At 45.2% G+C, this 20,673-nt stretch overlaps 1 protein-coding gene and 1 long non-coding RNA gene across 7 annotated transcripts in view; both read right to left on the bottom strand.

The window, feature by feature from the left end:
* Positions 1–381: 381 nt before the first annotated feature.
* LOC116580799 lies at positions 382–5,238 on the bottom strand. The gene is made up of 2 exons (XR_004281795.1): positions 1,584–5,238; positions 382–750 (listed from the first exon to the last, which is right to left on the bottom strand). It is a non-coding gene; the product is annotated as an uncharacterized LOC116580799 (long non-coding RNA).
* A 575-nt stretch (positions 5,239–5,813) lies between these two features.
* Positions 5,814–20,673, bottom strand: part of DCUN1D3 (defective in cullin neddylation 1 domain containing 3) — a 36,773-nt gene continuing 21,913 nt past the window's right edge. For all 6 annotated transcript variants that reach the window (XM_032327200.1, XM_032327199.1, XM_032327196.1 and 3 more), the window contains 2 exons: positions 9,377–9,912; positions 5,814–8,111 (listed from right to left, as the gene is read on the bottom strand). In XM_032327200.1, coding sequence (XP_032183091.1) covers positions 7,628–8,111; positions 9,377–9,807 — 915 coding nt within the window. In that variant the 5' untranslated portion in view covers positions 9,808–9,912 and the 3' untranslated portion in view covers positions 5,814–7,627. The remainder of the gene's footprint in view (positions 8,112–9,376; positions 9,913–20,673) is intronic.

Below are 20,673 nucleotides of genomic sequence, written 5' to 3'. Positions count from 1 at the left end.
TTTGGCCAACTGTTTTTCTTTAAGGTTTCCTTATGGATTAAGTATAGTGTCCATCTGTTGATTACTGCAAATATGTTTTCTACTTTTTTATTTTAGAAAATAAAATAGTAGTAGTTTTAGAAGTCTTGTGATTTCTTCTATTTGCTCTTATACTTAGAAAGTCTTGACTGATCCCAAGATCAATTTAATAGCCACTGGCAAGTATATATGGTTTTGCAGGGTAGGGGTGGGGGGGAGGAGCTTGTTTTTTAAGTAGGCTGTATGCCCAGCATGGAGCCCAGCAAGGGGCTTGAACTCACAACTATGCGAAGGAGACCTGAGCTAAGATCAAGTGGCATGCTTAACTGAGCAAGCCACCCAGGCACCCCTATGTTTTTTTTTAAATAATGTAATTTTTACACTTACACATTTATTCCTACTCGAATTCATTTTGGCATACAGCAACTTCTCCCCCAAGTATATTTTTACCTGTTTATCTATCTTTACTTACCCAGTCAAGGAGAATTTGTCCTTTACTATGTAAGTCCATGTATACGAGAGCCCGAGTGTTTTCTTCTGTCTTGTCTTACACTAGGTACCATACCATTTTGTAGCTCTTTATTTTAATATACTAGCAAGTTCGGCAGCACTACCCCACATAAAACACAGGGCCATGGAGAGTCTCCATCAGCATGGATTATAAAACACTAGTCAGATGCCTTGCTCTTGATTGCATTGCTGCCATATTCTAGTAGGACTTTTTCAGCACCCCTAAGGCAAGAGAATCAAGGTTGGAACATTACATAGGAAGAACATTAAGCCCAGAGAAGAGTGTCATGACTTTCGTAAGACAGGGCCTCCTGAAAAAGTCACAACAAAGGAGAGGAAATGGAAAGGTTAGGTTGGCTCTTACCTCTGCTTCCCCAAGACTAACTAGGTCACAAGCCAGAGCTAAAATGGGACTTCCAGAGCCAACCCAGCCATGCGCTTTTGGCAAATGAATTTGAGGAAAAAGAAGATGCCAGTACTGAGGTAACTCTTCTGAACTTCTCTGGACCCTCAGGACTACCTTCTTAAACTTTTTTTGATAGAAAAAGTCCATTCTACATGCAGTTAAGTTCATTTCTGGTGTGAAGACATTGCTTGCCCCTCATCTAATCAGAAATTGGGATTTTAGCCGTATATAATCTGTACAACACCATATTAACACCTCGAATAGCTCCAGGCTCTATATAAGAACCCAAATCAGTATCTTTCACTTTCTAATTCCCCAAAACTCTATTGGTTAAAGCCCTGGCTGGGCTCAAGTCAGAAAGGCCCTAGACCAGAAGACACAAGCCCAAGAGCCAACTGGGGAACAAGTACCTGTTTTGGAGACAGACCTTTTAAGTGAGGGAAAAAAGGTAACCTCCCTCCACCCCCACCCCATTTCCTTCCAGCCTCCATCTGACGCTAACCCTGGTAATAAGAGAAAAGGAAAAAAAACCCAGTTCATTGAGGAAACCTTTTTTAACCTTCTAGCTAAAGTATGTAGCCATGACTCCCAAGTCCTTTCCAACTGAAAGGAAAAATAAAAGCACATCTAGTCCCACCACTGTACTTACTTATTTTTAGGAGGTACCAACATGAGGCTGGAAATCTTTGGGAAGGTCATTAGGGCCTCCATCAAAGAAGTGAGTAAGATGGCTGGCCAATAGCTTTCCTGAATACAAACAATAACAAGACAGAAAATACAATGAAAGGAAGCTACGGGTCATAACTGGTCTACCATCATCAGACTTCTAGGATGTAAGAGCCAAATAAAGCCATCGGGGACCGTGTTAGTCGAAGCAACCCCCATCCCCCAACTCCACCCCCAATTTGGCACAGAGAGAAATTCAGCCCCCAGGAGGGGCAGTGACCTGAAAGGTCCTGTTACCATGCCAACCCCCATCTCTTCCTCTCTGGATTCCTTGCATTACTCACCTGGTATCCTTTAGGAAACCTTAAACTTACGTGATTTAGGTGCTTTTTAAAGACTTAAATCCTAACCCTCTGATGGAATTCTCTTGATTTTACAGATGAGTATAAGGAAACTTGGAATTTCACTAACTTGCCAAAGGTCACACAGCAGTGGCACTTGACAGTTTCAGCTTGTCTCCTTTGCCTTAATCCCTGCCAGCCTGATAGATGTAGGAGCCATCCATTAGCACAGTGCTCAAATTCACTTTTTGTTCCTCATGGGAATCCACATCAGTTGCTACCATAAGACTATTTAGGTAGTGGCCCTCTGAGGACTCATTTGCTTTTTGCCTACAAGTATCAGGACCCCAAAGGCCATTAAGCTGGTAAGTGGGAAGTCAACATCCATGTTTGAAGTCTGAGGATCCTGTACCATCTGGATTATTTTCCAAAGCAAAGGAACTGCTATCCAATATCATGTTGGAAGAGGCTCCCGATGGGTAAATCTCGCCCCAGAATAAAGTCACTGGTTTGGTTTTTTGTGGGGGTATTTTTCTCTCAGAATTGTCAATAGTCAAGTAAACAAATTTATTAAATCCAACAGCAGGTAACCTTCCAAATAAAAAAAACATCAAAAGAAAAATGTAGACAAAGACAGAAGTGTGTGTAACAAGTTAATAAAAATATTCAAGGGGCCATTTGGAGAGTGCAACAGTGCAGAGAATACAAACAAAAGTATTGACCTTTGCCAACAAGTTTGTACATCCTCAAGAAACAGACACACTGGTCACAAACCAAGAGGAATCCACAAAGGTGGAGGGTCACATGAGTAGCAGACTCATCACCTCAGTTAAGGCAGGGTATCTGTAGGACCAATTCATCCAAGTCCCATTTGCCTATTGTTTCAAGTCCCCCCCCCCTTGGAAACCTAGAATCATATTCATTAGTGCAACAGGTAAGAACAATTAATTACAGACTCAGGGCTGAGGACCAGAGTCAGAGGGAAGACACTTATCCAGGAATAAAAGGGGGTGGGGGTGGGGAGAGACACAGCATCTGCTGAATGGCTTCCTTTGGCAATATCCAAGAGTATGTCATAGTAAATAGTAAAAAGGGAAGGTAGGTGGTGGAAGAAGGTATCTATGAAAGCAGGCTTAGTTTCCAAGAGGAGTAGGGAGGATGTGAGGCCCCAGCACCTGAATCAGAAGCAGAACTTGATGGTTACTCAAAGCTATTTGAATCATCTTGGCTTCTGCAACCACTGCTCAAGCATAACTCTCAATAAGGAAAAACACCTCCAGATCCTCATTAAAACCCAGCCCCCAGTCCAGGTTAAACTGGATGTATGCTATAATTACAGCTAACCATAGAAATAATAAACTTTTGAAAGGGGGTAGGTGGGAACCCACTCTAGGATTCAGCAACAGATTATGGAGGAGGAGGATCAATAAGATAGGTCTTCAAATGAGACCCAATTAACACACGTTAATAACTTTAATAGTCCTTTCAGCTGCTTAAACAAGTTACTGCTAGAGTCCCAGCAAAGGAAGACCTTTGTCAGTTACCAGTATTTTTCAAGTCCCTCCAAGGGAAGACCTTTGTCAGTTACCAAGATGTTCAAGTATCACTAAGCAAACATTAAGAGACACAAGAAAAACAGCAAAGCAGGCAGCTAAAACAAACCTAGCAGCAGCTTCTCTCCAGCCTTTGTAATGGTATAATTGGGCTTCCCTACACTCAAGACTTCTCTTTAAATGTGGCAAACCAGTCCTAAATCTAGATGTTTTGGTTTTCAAACTTTTAGACCAAAGTCCTTATCCCCGTAACTTCCCACCGTTGTTTAATGCAGTTTGGCATAGTTTAGCATTTGAGGCCATCACATGAACTATGGAGTTCCACACCCTGCAGGTTCCAGCACTGAGGACTGAATTTTGGCACGAGTCTCTGGGAGATCAGAACTGTATCAACGATGAACTAATAAATACTCTGTGGCTTAATCCCTTCTTCCTTTCCAAGAAGGCTAGTTTGTGCCTTCCTTAGGGAAGTTTAATATTGAAAACACTGCCTTGTACATGACATTTCCAGTCGGATTACTTTGGGCCTCTGGGCTTGGGTTAAATTTGGATCTTTACCCAGCTCTAATTTTTCTTACCAGAAGACTAGATGGGGGTCTTGGACCCAACTGGCACAACTTGGACCACAACTGGCACAGATAAGGGAAACTATTGAGGCATCCAGCTAAAGCATAGCAAAGTGTCATTACAGAGGTCGGGTTAATGATACATTCAAATATGGCAGGAATGGGGGAAAAGCATTTCAATGAAGCAACACTTCATCTCATACAGCTTTCTAATCCCTAAAACATCACAAACTCAAAGCCATTTGCCAAAATCCAAGGATTTCCCAATCCATATTCAATTTCTTATAGTCACCTTCAGGTAATTTGTTATTTTCAAAATGGCGTCCACATCCTGCCCCTCTTCACACCACCCTGATGTTACACTGTTAAAGTGAAGAGCGCACTGGCTTACCTGAGGGGCATGCATCTGGCATCTTCTGCACAATTACGGCTCACTCATTAAACAGCAAACCTATTTCTAGGTTAAAAGGAATAGGGACCTTTCATTTCTCGATAGTGTGACTAGAAAACCCTACACAAACCCCACCTTCAATCCCTTTGAAAAAAAACTGCTTTTTCTGTGGTCAAGTCAGACATTGGCCCACAGGCACTACAGAAGCTTGGAAACCATTGCATCAGGAATGCCAACCTGGATAGAACCTGTAAGTCCTTCCCTAACTGCTCCCTCTTCTGGTTTCTCAACTGTATTTCTGTAACAGACAGATCATTAAAATATAACCAAAAATAATTTAATGGCTCTTTTTGTGGGGGATGGGGAGGCTGAACAGTTAACAAAATCCACCCACTCTAGCACACCTAATGCATGGAATGCCACCTTGTAGGCCGGGGAAGGAATCCAGTTCCTCCAGAGTCCTCAGGACCCTCGGTGCCAAGCCCTTTTGTGCACTTCTCTCTGTATACCCTTGTAATCTAAGAAGAGAACCTTAACCTGGCTAGATGCAGCCTGCCTTTCCCTTTTTCAACCTCTACCCAGTCTACAAGCAAGAAAAACTGGGGGTTGCAGGACTGGCTAGATGAGAAGGCAGTATAGTATCTTTAAGACTTCAGTCTGGGGACCCTGACTACAGTTGAGCCCACAGAACCTGCTGGGGCCCCTAGAAACTCCATTTATGGGGCACCTGGGTGGCTCAGTGGGTTAAGCCTCTGCCTTCGGCTCAGGTCATGATCTCAGGATTCTGGGATTGAGCCCCGCATCGGGCTCTCTGCTCAGCAGGGAGCCTGCTTCCTGCTTCCCCTCTCTCTCTCTGCCTGGTTCTCTGTCTACTTGTGATCTCTCTCTCTCTCTGTCAAATAAATAAATAAAATATTAAAAAAAAAAAAAAAGAAACTCTATTTATATAAGGAACTTGTGTCAGGCTAGAACAAAGCCAGATATCTGGACTGAGACCCTCTTCAGCTTTCCAGCAGTACTGCTAACTTGCTGTGGCTGATTTTAAAAGCTTCCCTTCTGCCCCTCTAGAAGGGGCAACTGCCAGGTTTAGGATCTTCAAAAAAAAAAAAAAAGAAAAAGAAATCAAACCAACCATTTCCTATGTCAATGTCAATCTTGGAAAAACATCGACTGCAGAAACTCCCTAAGTAATCGTCTTTGGAAAGATGGGAGCCTAGAGCCATAAGCTTCCTAATAAAGGAATTCAAAATAAGCAATTCCTGCCCAGGCTGAGAAACATATACCTAGGAGGCAGATGGAAGCAGTTAGGGAAGAAATTCCAAATGTTTAATAGACAAACTCTCATTACCTCAAAAGTATAAATATTTTGTAAGTTTTTATTTAAAAGATTCCCTTATCAATCTGTTCCCAAGTGTTGGGAGCTGAACTGTACAAGTTCCTGCCACCCACCCTTCCAGTACAGTTTTTTGAGGACATGTTTTTTTAATGGAAAAATAACAAGAGGACCCTCTACTGAAACCAGGTAGGACCAGAGTCAGCTCCTGTGTGGCAGTTTGGCCAAAGCTGGCCTTATGGAGCAAGCACGTGGAGGAGTCTGGGGAACTGGGCCTCCCTCTTGTGAGGAAAAGGCTGAGAAAATTCATCCTCTCTTTAGTGAGGATGGTCCAAATTCAGATTCAAAAACCTCCATTTATGATGTTCCCTGGCACTCTTCTTATGCATTATATATTGAAGGCAGCTCCCTCTTTTATGGCCAGTTTTAGCAGGCAAAGAAACAAAGGAATATAGATACATATATGTGTATATATATATTTTATATAGGTAAAATATATACATATCTTATATATGTATATATACATATTTGGGGGTAGGGGAAGGAGAGAAGGGTCATGTAAACCTAAACAGTCATCACATTACCCCAAATGAGCCTGACATTAACAAAGAAGATAATAAATAACTCCTGGGGGTTAAGTGACAACGTGGGTGCAGCAAGAAGGGAAAGGGCACACGTTTAACTATTAAATACACTTCTGTATTTGTTTGGCAGAGTTCAGGCCAGCCCCAGGCATCTGCACTTGCCAGAAAAGTAAGCTGATGATACTCAAAAAAACTTAAAAACAAAAAAAAAAAACAAAAAAAAATTCAAGCAGAGCTCCATACCACAGTTTTCCTTCAAGTCAGTTGGCCGGCAGGCACAGTTTTCCGACCACCAGGAACAGAAACTTTGGCTCCAAGGCAAATGAAAAAAAAAAAAAAAAAAGGTATTTTCACTTACAACATGAAAATACAGAAAATTCATCGAAAAAAGAAAACTATCAAAGTCTACTTCCAGCAAAACTGAGGTAGCACTGCTTTCTCTGCATTCAATGCTTAAGTGGTTCTCAGTACTATGTGTTCTAAAAAAAAAAAAACAAAAAAAAACAAACAAAAAAAAACCGCTCACTTGACTGACAGGTGCAGCATGTTGATGGATAAACTCAACATGAAATGCAATAGGTCAAAGAAGGAATGAGCAAGAAGTGAAGAAAATAAGGGTTTCGGATAAATTAGCTTAAAAGGGGGTTGTCACCAGACTACAAATGCTCTTGGCTGGCCTTGGCTCTCCAAGAGCTTTAAATTGCCTGGGAATTAATGCAATATGGTTAACAGTTAACACTGCTATTCAATTCTGTGTAAATCTTTTAAAATAATTATTACAACCTAAATTCAATCATGTAAACAGCACTACACACAGTACAGACCTGCCCTGAAAAACAGAATATGCAAAACTGAGATCTGGCACTGTATCATCTTGTAATGTTAATTCAACCTAACCGTCCCATTCCCCCCTCCCTGCTCTATACCCTCCCCCACAAAGAAATCTAATTTGTGCAAGAAATGGCAGGCTTATTCTATCTGAAGGCTTCAAAAAAAAAAAAAAAAAATACACAACATGTAGCCAGGTTCAAATATTTTGGGGAACCCCCCCAAAAGAAATAACCAAAATAACCAAAAAGTGAAGAAAGTGCCTAAAACATGATACAGCATTTTAGAGCCCTTTCAGATACAAGGCAGAGAAAGGTGTAAAGTAGAAAATATCTGGATCTTCAGTAATTTCCAGAAAGGTCCAATTCCTCGGTTGGCTGCAGGGCAGCAGGCAGATCCTTGCTGCTGCTGCTGCTCCTGGGATAGAGCCACTAAGTCTGCTCCCCGGGACACAAGCCCTCGGGCCCTGAGCTGAGTGCACCTCTCCCTTCCCCTTCTCTTTTCCTTCGCTCCATTTCCCACTCCACAAAGGTATCGAAGAGACTTGGCCAGGCCTCGTCTTCACTGTAGTTGCTGAGGTCAGGACCAATCACCTGAGTGAAGTTAAGGAACATGTTCCAGGTGTCCCGGGAGATGCCCTTGATCCCCGAGGGGTTCTCAGTTAGGAAGTTTAGCCACTGGTCCAATACTGGAGGATTGTTCTGGGTAAAGACTAGTTTCCACAGGGCAATGGCTATTTCCCGATGCAGTGACCGCTGCCCTTCTTCAGAGTCCAGACCGAACTGAAATGTAAACCGGTAGAGATCCTTAAATTTATCCTCTTGTTTGGCTTCCGTTAAGAGGCTAGGGAACCGTGCACAGATCCCATCAATGCTGTCTGCACTTATTGCTTTGCAGCCATCAAAAAACTCCTTCCTGCAACAGGAAGGAGGGGGCACAATTAATATTTATAAACAGTAGCATCTGCTGAGAAGCAACATAGCAAAGTAAGAGCATGGCTTGGAGGCTGGATGACCCGGCTTTGAATTCCAACTCCTCCACTAATTAGTCCTATTTCTTCATCTGTCAAATGGTGAGAATACCACCTTACTTCATAGGGTTTTGGTGAGGACTAAAAATATGTGACAACTGCTTCTAACCGTGTCTGGCACATGGTAGGCAGCTGATGGTCTTTGGTTCATTCACTTATTCATCCTTTCAAAGCAAAACTCCAGTCCACCGCTCGATGCCCTATGTCCTATTCTGCAACAGTGATTAAGCTGCAGACTCCCCTCTCAGGCGGGGAGTCTTCCTGCTTTCCTTTTGATTCTCTGGTTGCTTGTTTTTGGAATGTTTTTGGTGACTGCCAAGAGAGATCTTTAGAGCCAAAGATTCTGGATAAACCTGCCTAACTCTGCTCCAGAGATCAAAGTTCTGTTATTAAAAAACGAAAACTGCATATGTATTTTTAACATCTACATAATACTTTCAGGTTACAACCTGGTCTCTCACTGATGATCATCTCAGAGACTGCTGTTTCAGCTGAAGACACAAGGCATCCGAAGTCTGCCGGGCAACCTACCTTGGGGGGCAGGGCTCAAAGTCAATTCTTATTTATAACCCAGTGCTCTGCAAATCATACGTTGGGTGACCCTGCCACTCCCTCCCCACAAACCACCTCTACAGGGACGCGTGACCACAGCAATGTGCACAACTACTGTGCTCACCGAGGCCAACTGTCCTTGCTGACACAGACGCCGGCCAAGGGCCATGCGTCCAGAGCCAGAAGGGGCAAGGAGCTCAGTGCACTGATGGAGGCGGCTCCCCAAAGGCGCTCCCCAGCCCGGCATTCACAGTGCCTGGCAGACGAGAGGTGTACAATAAATATCCAGTGGGTGAGGGAGTGAGGGAATGAACAAGCCAAACGGTGGAAGAAAGATTAAAGGTCCCAAAAGGGCAGCGGGGCTGGGCAGCAGTGCGGGGCCCAGGCGTCACATGGGCTACTCCTTAACCTCAGGCAAAGATGGTCCCTGCCTGTTCCTCTGGGGCTGCACCAGCTTTAGAGAAACGGGTCAAAAAAAAGAACAACTTACCCCAAAGCCTAAGCAGCCAACCCCGTTCTCCCCCAGCTGGGCCCCGCTGCCCCAAAGTGCACTTGTCCTCCTCGGCTCACCTGCTGACATGAAGTTTTTGTGACTAACCTGGTGAATTTGCACATGGTAGCGGCCTGGAACTTCCAAGCCAAGAGCAGCACTCGAAATTCCGTGGGGTCAACACATAAGTCATTGCAAAAGCGCTCCATGCCTTCCTCCAAAATTGCATCCTCCCGCTCGTCCTTGTAGCGCCTGAACAATTCTTCCAGCCTCTGCAGGGAAGACTCCTCGGCATTGGACTTGGGCTCCCTCCCAGCATCTCCAGAGGACGTTGGCAACTGGCAGGGCTCGGTGGCAGTCTCTGCCTTCTTGGTCCCATTGACAAGGATATCCCCACCTGGCTTGCCACAGGCTGGTGGCTGTTCCTCGCGGTGGCCTGCGCTCCGCCTGCTGTGTGACTTGCTGCCAGGGTCACGGTCTCCGTTCTTGCTGCCCAGGGTGGATGAGGGATTCTTGCACTTGGTGACACACTGGCCCATGGTGCTGATGGCCTGGCCCCTAGAGTGGCCCCCTCTGGATCAGATGCCCTCGCTGCCACTGGCCCATGTGCCTCAACATGCCATCAGCCAGAGGAGCCAGCCAACCTAGAAAAAAAATACAAAGCAGTTACCACTGGACAGGGAGACGGGCATTCGCAAACTCCATTCCCTTCCCCTGCAGGGACTGCAGCCTGGGGCACCATTCTATGTCCGTGAGCCAAGCCTGAACCAGGGGAGAGACCCAGAGTTCTTCGCCATCCCCCCCACCCCCCTGCAAGCTCCAGACCTTCACACTGGAAATGCAGGGCTAGGACACGTATGGAGAACCAATAAGAAAATCCCTAAAATTCTTAAGGTAACATAGGCTACAAAGAGGTTGATTCATGTGCAGAATGCATCAAGGAAGACTACGGTTTTGCCAGAAATATTCCAGAGGAAATCTGTCTTGCCAACTTGCCAGAAGAAAGCTATTTGGTCCTGGGTTAAGCCAGAAGGTGTAAATAAAAAGTTCATCTTCTAGTCTCTCATGTCAAAACCCTCCAATTTTCTTTTTAAGTAGGATGAGTAGGGAGAAAAGGGCCCAAAGATGAGGTAAAGGATTTGTAGAGTCAGGACTACAAGCAGGGTCCTAGCCCAACAGCAAACTAAAATTTGTCTCTGATCTCTTCCGATTCCTTTCTCGGGCTCCCCCGACGGTAGGTGAAATGCCCTTTCTCCACCCTTCCTCTGCCCACCCACAGGAGCCAAACACCAGCCACAGTTCCCGGGCCTCCGGTGTCTTGTTCTCCCCTACCAGGTCTCTGGGAGGCTGCATGAAGAGTACAAGCCAAGGCCACACTAAACAGCAAGGTCCTACAAGGCTGCAAACTCAGTCCTCCAAGGGAGTGTCTCCACCTTAAAAGAGGGGCTGATTTATCCAAATGTCTCTAAATGGTAGAGTAATTGCTAGATAAAAAAAGAAATCTGCACTGATATATTACAAACTCATCATGGTGGTTTATTTATTACCTATGCTATTTAAAAGTGTTTCTAAAAGAATTGCTAGAGATTTCCTGGCCAGGGGTGAGGTGATATCTCTGCTAACTCTGTCTTCTCAGGACTCTTTTTTTTTACAGAGAGAGGGAGAGATCACAAGTAGGCAGAGAGGCAGGCAGAGAAAGAGGGGGAAGCAGGCTCCCTGCTGAGCAGAGAGCACGATGCCGGTCTCGATCCCAGGACCTTGGGATCATGACCTGAGCCGAAGGCAGTCGCTTAACCCACTGAGCCACCCAGGCGCCCCCAGGACTCTTCTTAACTTCAACCACTCGCGAGAAGATCCAGCGACAACTTAGTAGGAAAAGTCTACCTGCAGCGGCCAAACTCACAATGTTAATGAACTTTAGACCAGGAGCCAAAAGTACAGTAGGTTAACGGGCACCAAAATCAAGGTCAGTCCCATGCCTCTCCAGCTCTAGGAAGAAGCATTCATGGCCCTTCATGATCCAAATTCAAAGCCTTTAGGAGACAGGCAGTGGGGCAGAGGATGCTTTTTATAGAGGATGGACCTTTCAACTTTAGTTAAAGAGCTTTCATTTCCTCCAAATGGTGCCTGGATAAATTTGGGGTTATCTTCAAAAGGAATCCTATGGGTAAATTCTGAGTGTAGCAGTTTAAAATGACGAGCAAAATCATTCTTATAACTTATCGGAAACTCTGTCACAAGGAATGACAGAGAGACATGCCCATACATGCCCTCTAAAGATCTGCAATTTCACTTAGACTTTAAAAAAAAAAAAGAAACACACACACAAAAACCACTGAAACCTGAAAGGGTTTTTTGGTGTGGAAAGACAGATCCAAGTATGTTTTCTTGTCTTTTTATGCTTTAACAGTATAGGGAATAAACCTTAACCACAACCTATTAAAATTTAAAAGGCAAGGGATTAATTCTTGGAAGACCAGCATACAAGGAAAGCAACTGTTCGAGCTGAAGTATCTCAAAACAAAAAGGACTATACCATGTGGAAGGTCTGGTTTCCAGATTTGTGTTTCTAAAGACTACAGTGCTAAAAGAAACAAAAGGCCCAAACTTACACAAACCCCACATGCTCACAGACTGGCAATTCTAATTCCCAGGCATGCTGACTCACCAGGGTTTGCTGCTCAGCTCCTGCTGGGGAGGGAGGCCCAGGTACCTGGCAGGGTAAGAGGATTTCCTGGCCTCTATCTGACCCACCTACCCCAGGCCATGTTCCTCCACCCCCACAGGACAGATGCTTCATTGAACCAGCTTCCTCCAAATCCCGGCGCCAAGGCCTTCAGGTAGGGACAGAACAGATGGGCCTCCCAAAGAGGCCCTAATCCCATTTACCCAAACGGCCCTCCACATAAGAGCATCTCTGATGACCTGACACAGCAGAACCTGAAGGCTTTTAACATGCCCAGCAGATGAGAAAAAGGAGGGGAAAATCAATTTGAACAGATGATCAATCAGCAAGTACCAGAAGGTCAGATCTTTCTCTTCCATTCTGGTCCCTATCTGTAAAAGGCCCCCACGCTTGAGGGAAGTGATGATCTCAAGCCAGAAGAAAACATTTTCAGACCTGGTGGGGACTGCAGCCCCCTGATTATTCAATGGCCTCCCTTCTGCGCCTACCTCTTTCCCCAGGAAAACAGCTGTGCCCCCAGCGCCTTCCCCAGGCTCAGTCTCACACAAGCCCAGTGCCCCAGGCTGACAGCACTTCAAGTGTTTTAAAGCTGAAAGTCTCCCTGGGCTTGATAGCTGATGGCTAACAGCTAATAATGGCAGTTATCAATTATTGAATACTTGATATCATGTCTGGCACTACGCTTATAAGCATTTTATGGACTTCAAACTCATATATCCTCACCACAACCCCATTTAAAGACAGGGAAACTGAGGCACAAAGTAACTCATCCAACATCACACAATGTCTATCTTGAGAAACACACCTTTAGCACTAGGCTAGACTGCCGAGTACACCTCCCATCAGAGAACTGAGGGAAAGCCCACCAACACATGGGTCCTGAGCTCTGAAGTCACCACAGTGATCCTGGAAGAGCAAGTTTTACCACCAGCTACTGGAAAGAGAACGCACTGTCCATGCCCGGTGTTCAGGAAGAGCGTCCTACCCACTGCCCTCTCCCAGAGAGCCCTGCCACCGAGATTCAGGCAATGCTGATGCCCTTGGACTCAGCCTCGCCAAAGATGCCCTAAAGCAGTGCTGTTTCGGTCCATGGGCACGGTTAAAAGCTGCAGCTTGGAAATCAAAGCTCAACTCTGCCAGTGATTATGGCTGACCCTGATCAAAACCTGTATCTGCTCAACCCACAAAATGCTATCTGCCTCACAGAGCTGTTGAAAGGATTCCGTCAGTAGGGGCACCTGGGTGGCCCAGTCCTTAAGCATCTGCCTTCAGCTCAGGTCCTGGGACCAAGACCCACGGGCTCCCTGCTTCGTGGGAAGCCTGTTCTCCCTCTCCCACCCCCACTGCTTGTGTTCCTTTCTCACAGTCTCTCTAAAACAAAATCTTTTTTTTTTTAAAGATTCCATCAGGAAATGCAGATAAAGGGTACTTGCCACACAATGCCTCCTGGCCCCCACTAACAATGGAGGACAGCCATCAGTCATTATTATTACCAGCCAAGCTCTTAAACTACAACACTGACCTTGCTCAAATGCACCACTGCCCAAAAGCACGCAAGCTCGGGTTCTCCATAGGGTAAGACTTCCTTATGATTAATAATGAGTAAAATCAAGCTGGGTATTTGCTTTGTTCTAGGGACACCTTGAACCCAGTAGTTACCCCCGTCCCTAACCTGGGGCAAGCTTCCAGCTAGTAGTTCCAAACTCCTTTCCCTTTTCTACTTGGTCCTAGCTCTGTAGATTTGAAAAAGAATTTCTAGGGCGCCTCGGCGGCTCAGTGGGTTAAAGCCTCTGCCTTCGGCTCAGGCCATGATCCCAGGGTCCTGGGATAGAGCCCCACATCAGGCTCTCTGCTCAGTAGGAAGCCTGCTTCCCCCTCTCTCTCTGCCTACCTCTCTTCCTACTTGTGATCTCTGTATGTCAAATAAATAAATAAAATCTTTAAAAAAAAGAAAAAAAAGAGAGAATTTCTAGCTTGAAAATCACGTATACCACTTTAACGGAACTGCCTTTCCAGCTGGTCATCTCAGCTGCCTCTCTGAAGCAGACAGCCTCGGCACCACCTGGGCGCCCCAAAAGCCAAATTTTACCAGCAACAGAGCACCATTATTAAGGAATACCACTCTGTATTTAGTAGTACATTATAACCACTATACCCAAATGCTCCGTGCAATAGAAAAGAACTGGAGGCACAGCAAGGTCAAGGAGCTATCCAGGAAGGGAGAAAACAGGGTCAGAGTAATTAAGAGGAGGAGCTCTTGGAGCAAACAAACCTGGATGAGAATCATGGTGATGCCACCAACATGTGACTGTCAGCGTTCACTTTAAAACAGGGCGGGTGGACCTCAAGATAACGTAAATGAGATAATCCACGTGAGATGCTCTGCCCACAGAAAGGACTCACTAAGTGTTAACCTTTATCATAGCTGCTGCTGTTACCGCCAAGTCGGTGACAGAATCAAGCCTCTGTGCTCCTAGATCAGTGCTCTTTCCATTGGCCAGGGCAGCTCTTGGGGGTATGGGGTGGGGGGCAGCCCCGGTTGCAGGACTCCCCAAGTACCCAAGGCAGCTCCTTGTCCCCCTGTCCTCACAAGGACTCTGCTCTCCTGCTTCTGCTAAGGGGCATAGAAGAGTTCAATGGAGTCAGGGGCAGGCAGAAAGGAAAGGAAGAAGAATAAAGAAAACACACATACACACACCCCGGGAAACCTATGTCTAGGCACATTTAGAGAGTTCTGGGGTTTACCCGAAAGATCGATGACAGTAACTCTGCTCAGTTTATGCTGGATCAGGATCAGCCTCCAGCTTTTCTCCTTCAATCTCGGCTCCAAATGCTTCTGTTCCCCCTCCCTCTCTGCACATCAGCCCCAGCCCCCCACCACCCCGCACCGTGCTGTGCCAACCCTGGCTGCTACTCTTGGGGATGGGCTTGGCTGCCTGCCTGGACCCAGGCCTGGAGCTGGCACGGCCGGGCCTGGGGCAATCCCAGAGGCCGTGGTCCCTGTGGATGCTCTGGCTCCAAAGAAGGATCTGGAGCTGATCTATCTCATGGGCGGTTCCATGAAGCGAGACGCAGACAAGTCCCTGGGTCTCCTGGGCTTACTGTCTACTGCTGAGACAGGTTATGGAAGAGAAGTACCACGAAGGGCTACACCACACAAGGACCCAGGTGACTGGAGACAGGAAAAGGAGAGGCGGGTGAACTGGTGTCACGGAAAGAAAGGTGGAGGGGCTGCCGGAGGGGAAGTGATACGTCCGGAACATGGGGCGGCTTGCTTCCCATGCATCGTCGCCTTCGACCTCACAACCACCTAGCCTGTCAGACCTTTCGCAGATGAGGAAACCAAATTTTCTTAACTATGAAGCAAGCTGACTAGGAGATAAAACCAGCCTGTCAGACTCCAAAGTCTGCCCTGTGGGAAAGTTTCAGAGAAGTGCCTTTTGTTTGGTCTTTAAATGACTGGAAACACCAAATGGAAAGGAAAGAGTCAAAGGGCCAATCTGGTTGGTCCTGCGGGAAGCTGATTTAAAACATTCAGTACGAGCAGTATCTTTTTAGATTACACCTATGTACAGAGGGGACTCACGTTAACTGTCACACTTAACCCACTGCAACCAATGGTATGAGGCAGATATTATGTAAACTTTTTACAGAGAGGAGAACTGAGAGAGGTTAAGGAATTTGGCCTGAAGTCCCACAGCCAGTCTACAAAGGAAAAGTTCTGGATTCACATCCAGGCCATTTGATTCTAACTCCCCCATTCTTCCTCGCTAGCCTCACTACTATTCTCTGCTATGACATGTCCCAAAGACACACACTTCTCCTAAGAGATGACGATGGCCCAAGATGAAAAGGTATACCAGGAACACTTAAACATGCCAGAGATACAGAATCAACTCCCAGGTTTGGTCCTGGTCTGGCACCTCTATGCAGTGTGGGCCCTTGAACAAGTCACTTAACCTCTCCTTAACCTCGAGTCTGTGTGACCCCAACATTAAAGTGAGGGGTCTAGTCCTTCCGACTTTAATGTTCTGGGACTCCCTTCACTTTTATGCATCCAACAAGGCTCAAGTCCTAAACGTGCAAGCCTTCTAAGGACTGGCACATTGCCTGCTCAGGGAACGGCTCTCATACGTCCTGCCCAAGCCTATCAGACCCGAGAGAAAATGAGACCAGAAGTCCAAAAGGAGGAGAGAGAAAGCAGGGACGACTCTAGTCTGAACAAGGGGTGAAAGATTACACTGTTTTTGCAGGCCTGCCTCTCCTTAATCATCCTAGTTTGATCTCTGCAGGGTCAGCAAGAGGCCCTGGCATATGGAAAACAGACCAGAGCGAGCTGGCTCGCTGCTGCCACTGGTCAGGTCAGGAAGCCTGCTCAGGAATGTGCCCTGGCCGCTGATGGGGAGCCTGTCACCCAAGGAACAACCTCATGAAATGAGGAGCTAAAAAACAGGAGGCCAACATTGGCACCAAGCATCAGTGTCAGCAAGGCATTTGTGATCTACTTGGAGACTTCCTGGAGAGAAGGGACCCATCTCATTCACCCAGCCCATTTTGCTCCCATCTAGTGTCTACTCAGAATCAAAAAACCACTGGCAAATACTGGTGTTTCTGCAGAAAGGCAGTAAGAAACCACTTTCCAACTTTCATCTGAACAGTCTGTAGAGCTAGCTGGGTGCATGTTTTTATTTCTTACTATATATGCCAGACACCCAAAGGCCAGAGAACATGAGCACATGAATTCGTCAGATGGCTTTTCTCTAGCTGCCAGGGGTTAATGTGCCGTCCGTCCCGTCCTGACAGAGGCCACCCCATCTGAAAGTCTCCAAGCAAGACCACAAGAGCCCCCTGAGCCCACCTGGCAACTAGAAATGCTGAATGGCCTGAGAAAAAGATAGGGAATGGGTGGTGGCCGTTTGTAAACTACTTCCTAGAAAGTAAAGTTACAGAAGTAACAAAGAGGTAAGACTGAGGGAGTACTCGAAATGCAGAGTCGCCTGCTGTCACTTGGAACTTGGGACTTACAAGATCACCTTTGGAGTTTAGGTCTCTTACCCAGAGCTGCTTGGGAGGGAAAGCCGTTCCCTCTGCCAAAGCAAACGAGACCCGTCTGCTGCTATTTTCATGCTTTTAAAAGACTTTTTGTCCTAAAATGTACTACAGCAGCAAGCTCAGGCAGCAGTTCCAGTTCGGGTTGGGTAGGAACGCATGACTTTCTACATCAACAAATCTCAAAAGCACAAGAGAAAAGAAAAGAGGGATGCAGGGGCAGCGGGGGTTGGGGTAGGGGATAACTTTTTTTTTGAGAATAACTTTTTTTTTTAAGAAAATAAATCAACTGGTTTTATTTCTGTAAAATAATCTTAGGTCACATGGCTAAGACCAGCCTGCTTTCCACAGAGTAATTTTCTTTTCTTTTTAAAGTGTTCTTACTGTTTCTCACCTTGTACACTTCAAACAGACTAGAGCAAGAGTATATATCCAGTTGGAGGACGAGGCTGATGTGGGCTGGCTAGAACCAATACTACTTGCCAAATCCAACCAAGCCAACACACGCATGTACTTTATAGTTTCCAAATACCAAATAATGAGGCATTTTTGGTCTCTGAGCTCCAGGAATGAGCCATGTTTAATCCCACATGACTCAAAATAACCAAAAAAGGGCCGTATCATTTTACTGACCCACACTTGGAATCTTTTTTTTTTTTTTTCTGCTGTCACTACTGACCAGGACAGGTCAGGCTACCCACTTATGTGCAAAGCAGGCATCATTAAGGGGCACCGGACTGCTAGGTTGACTATTCTTTTTGTTTCTGCTCGAGCTTTTTCAATTTCCTTCCTTAGGAGGCTTAGGAGCCGAGGGCTGTCCTGGATCTGTGCTCCGTGGTAGCAGAATAAAAAGGGCAAGCCTGCTGCATTCTTCATCTCTGCTTTTATGCTTACTGCTTGTCTTCTTTCTTAAGAGACAGCCGCCTTAGGCCCTGCTAAAGGTAAACCACGGATGAGGCACTGATTGCTGGCTTCCAGTTGGCAGACGGGTACCAGCCCCCTAGAGGCTTACCTGACTGCAGAGGATTAGTCCTCAAACACCCAATTACCACATCAACTGTTCACTTTTCAATCTCCTTCTGAGCAATTCAGAACTCAGGAGTCACAAAGTGACTGAAAAATAGTTTAACTGAAGATAAGCTTTGGTTTTTTGCCCCTTAGTAAAAGAAAGGCAAGAAAGGAAACTGAAATGAGTAGAGAGATGAGGAAGGAACCCAATACAAAGATGATAAATGGCTGCATCTAAATGTCTTAAAGGGGCACCAGAATTACCACAGATGTATGGATGTGGTTTCTAGAGCCATACTTCCTCTAAGAAGGCCTCAGGTTCATCATGTGGTAACTAATCAATCTCTTAAATGTTTGCTAATTCTCAAAAAAAAGGAAGAAAGAAAAGAAAAGAAATCCAAATCCATTAAGGCCACATTAATCAGGTTTTTCCTAGAGGCCCATGATGGAAACTAACTGCTAATGCACAGTAGACGGGAAGAGGGAGAAAAGAGCTGTATAATAAAAGAATATCTGTTTCAACCACATCAGTAAACTGATCAGAGAAGTGAGGCCACTAAGTCTTTCTCTCCTGCTGCCAAATTCAAAAGTATTACATAGTTACTCTGTAAAGTTTAGAAAACACAGAAAAGCATAAAAAGGCCCCCAGTATCCCACCTCTTACAATTAATATTTCAGTATATCCCTCTTAGTCTTTTATATGAGCACATATGGACTGCACATGTAAAATACATGCATGTCCACATGTGTTTGGAACTTTCAAACAAAAGTGGGGTCATACTGTACAATCTATTTTGCAATCTTTTCCACTGAACATTTTTTTTAAATATAAAGCTTTTCCTCTCATAAAATTCTTCTAAAGAACAGCAATTCTGGGGCACCTGGGTGGCTCAGTCAGTTAAGAGTCTGCCTCCAGCTCAGGTCATGATCTCAGGGTCCTGGGATAGGGCTCCCTGCTTAGCAGGGAGCCTGCTTCTCCCTCTCACTCTGCCTGCCACTCACCAGGCTTGTGCTCCCTCAGTCAAATAAATAAATAAAATCTTAAAAAAAAAAAAAAAAGAAACATATTTAATATTCAGATAAATCTTCCACTGAATGGAGGTACCATACTGAATCTGGTCAATTTAGTCTCTTATTGTTGGACATTTAGCCGCTTCCAGTAGTTCCCTATTATAAACATTACTCTGATAAAACAGCACACACTTAAAACTCAGCACACTTATAATTCTTACTTGAGAATAAAACCCTCTAAGTGAAACCAACAGATCAAATAGGCAAAAAAATTCTGTGTGTGTGTGTGTATATATGTATATATATATATAATCTAATCTGAATTCCAAAGAAGATCAACTTGTACAACGTACTAGGAGTGTATATTTCTCCCAACATCATCTTGTGATATTTGCCAACTAATTCAACTTCTTGCCAAAAGCACATTAAGACATTGTGTTTAAGGGAAAATACCAAACCACCTAAAGAGAAACAGGTAAAAATAGATCACTGGCTTCACTGTAAATCACATCACAAAGGCTGACAAGAGCCAATGATTCTGGCTTCAAGGATTCCAAGCTGCTGTCGTTACATAAAAGGGGTACGGGGAGAAAAAGATTAGTCATAGGACACCTTTTAATTATATTTAAATTTCCCAATTATTCTTTCAAAAGAAAATCAACCTGGCCCCACCCCCATCAAAAAGCAGTAGTAGTAGCAGAAGCAGCCACTGCCGCTACCATCACCCATCTTAAGGCCTCATAATTTAGCATCAGGGTAGAAGGATCTGGCCCATGGAACAGGCAGAACCGGAACTCCTGGCCACATAGTTGGGTGGGGCTCAAAATGGACTTTGCAACTCGGCCCACCTGAGTCACACATGCCCTTGGCCTCGGTGACTGGGTCAGGGACACACAGGGTGACCTCAGCAGACAAGAGTAAATCTTAGCACTGAAAGTAAAGGAAGCTAGCGCTGCTATAGCTTTCCCGCCAAAGAAAATAGTAATGCCTATCGAAGAGTCACTGTGATGATTCAATGGCCCCTTTTTATCATATAGGTCTCATGTCAAATGTATGTAGAACCCAAGAATGAAATCACTGCCAAAAGACAAAGATAAAATGAATTCTGAAGGTATTACCTGCACCCAGAATCCAACTCTACTACCTAAAGTCAGACCAAAGCCTGAACTCCAGTTATGGGAGTCAATGAATTCCTCTTTTGCATAAACCGGATGTCAGGTTTTCAGCCACGAAAGATAGAGTCCCTACTAACCCACTGCTAAGTCACTTGGATCTCTTCTACTCAGAGAGCAAACAAATGATGCCTAGGCTCTGATTCATCATCCAGGACCAATTTACTAAGCCACAATTTCACTCCTTAGCTGAACACAAGGACCAATAATCCCAAACTCGAGTACACTGTAACATACCATTGTACTGGGCAGACCACCAGGATGCCGTTTAAAAGCTGATATGACTAACGAGAGTAAGAACCTTTCCAACTGCAATTTTTACAACCTTCGGCCTCCTTCAGACAGGCCACAGGGCACTTATAGCTACTTTCTTCTGTTGTGTACGCACGTTCTGTCATCTTCACGTTCCTAAGGAGGAACCTCTTCCCAGCACTCAGACACCACGTGAAAAGCTGTAAAGCAAGACTCCTGGAAGTCTT

This window comes from Mustela erminea, chromosome 20 (assembly GCF_009829155.1).
Source record: "Mustela erminea isolate mMusErm1 chromosome 20, mMusErm1.Pri, whole genome shotgun sequence".
Lineage (NCBI taxonomy): Eukaryota > Metazoa > Chordata > Mammalia > Carnivora > Mustelidae > Mustela > Mustela erminea.
The sequence above is the reverse complement of the archived record's forward strand: the minus strand, read 5'-3'. Positions and strand labels throughout refer to the sequence as shown.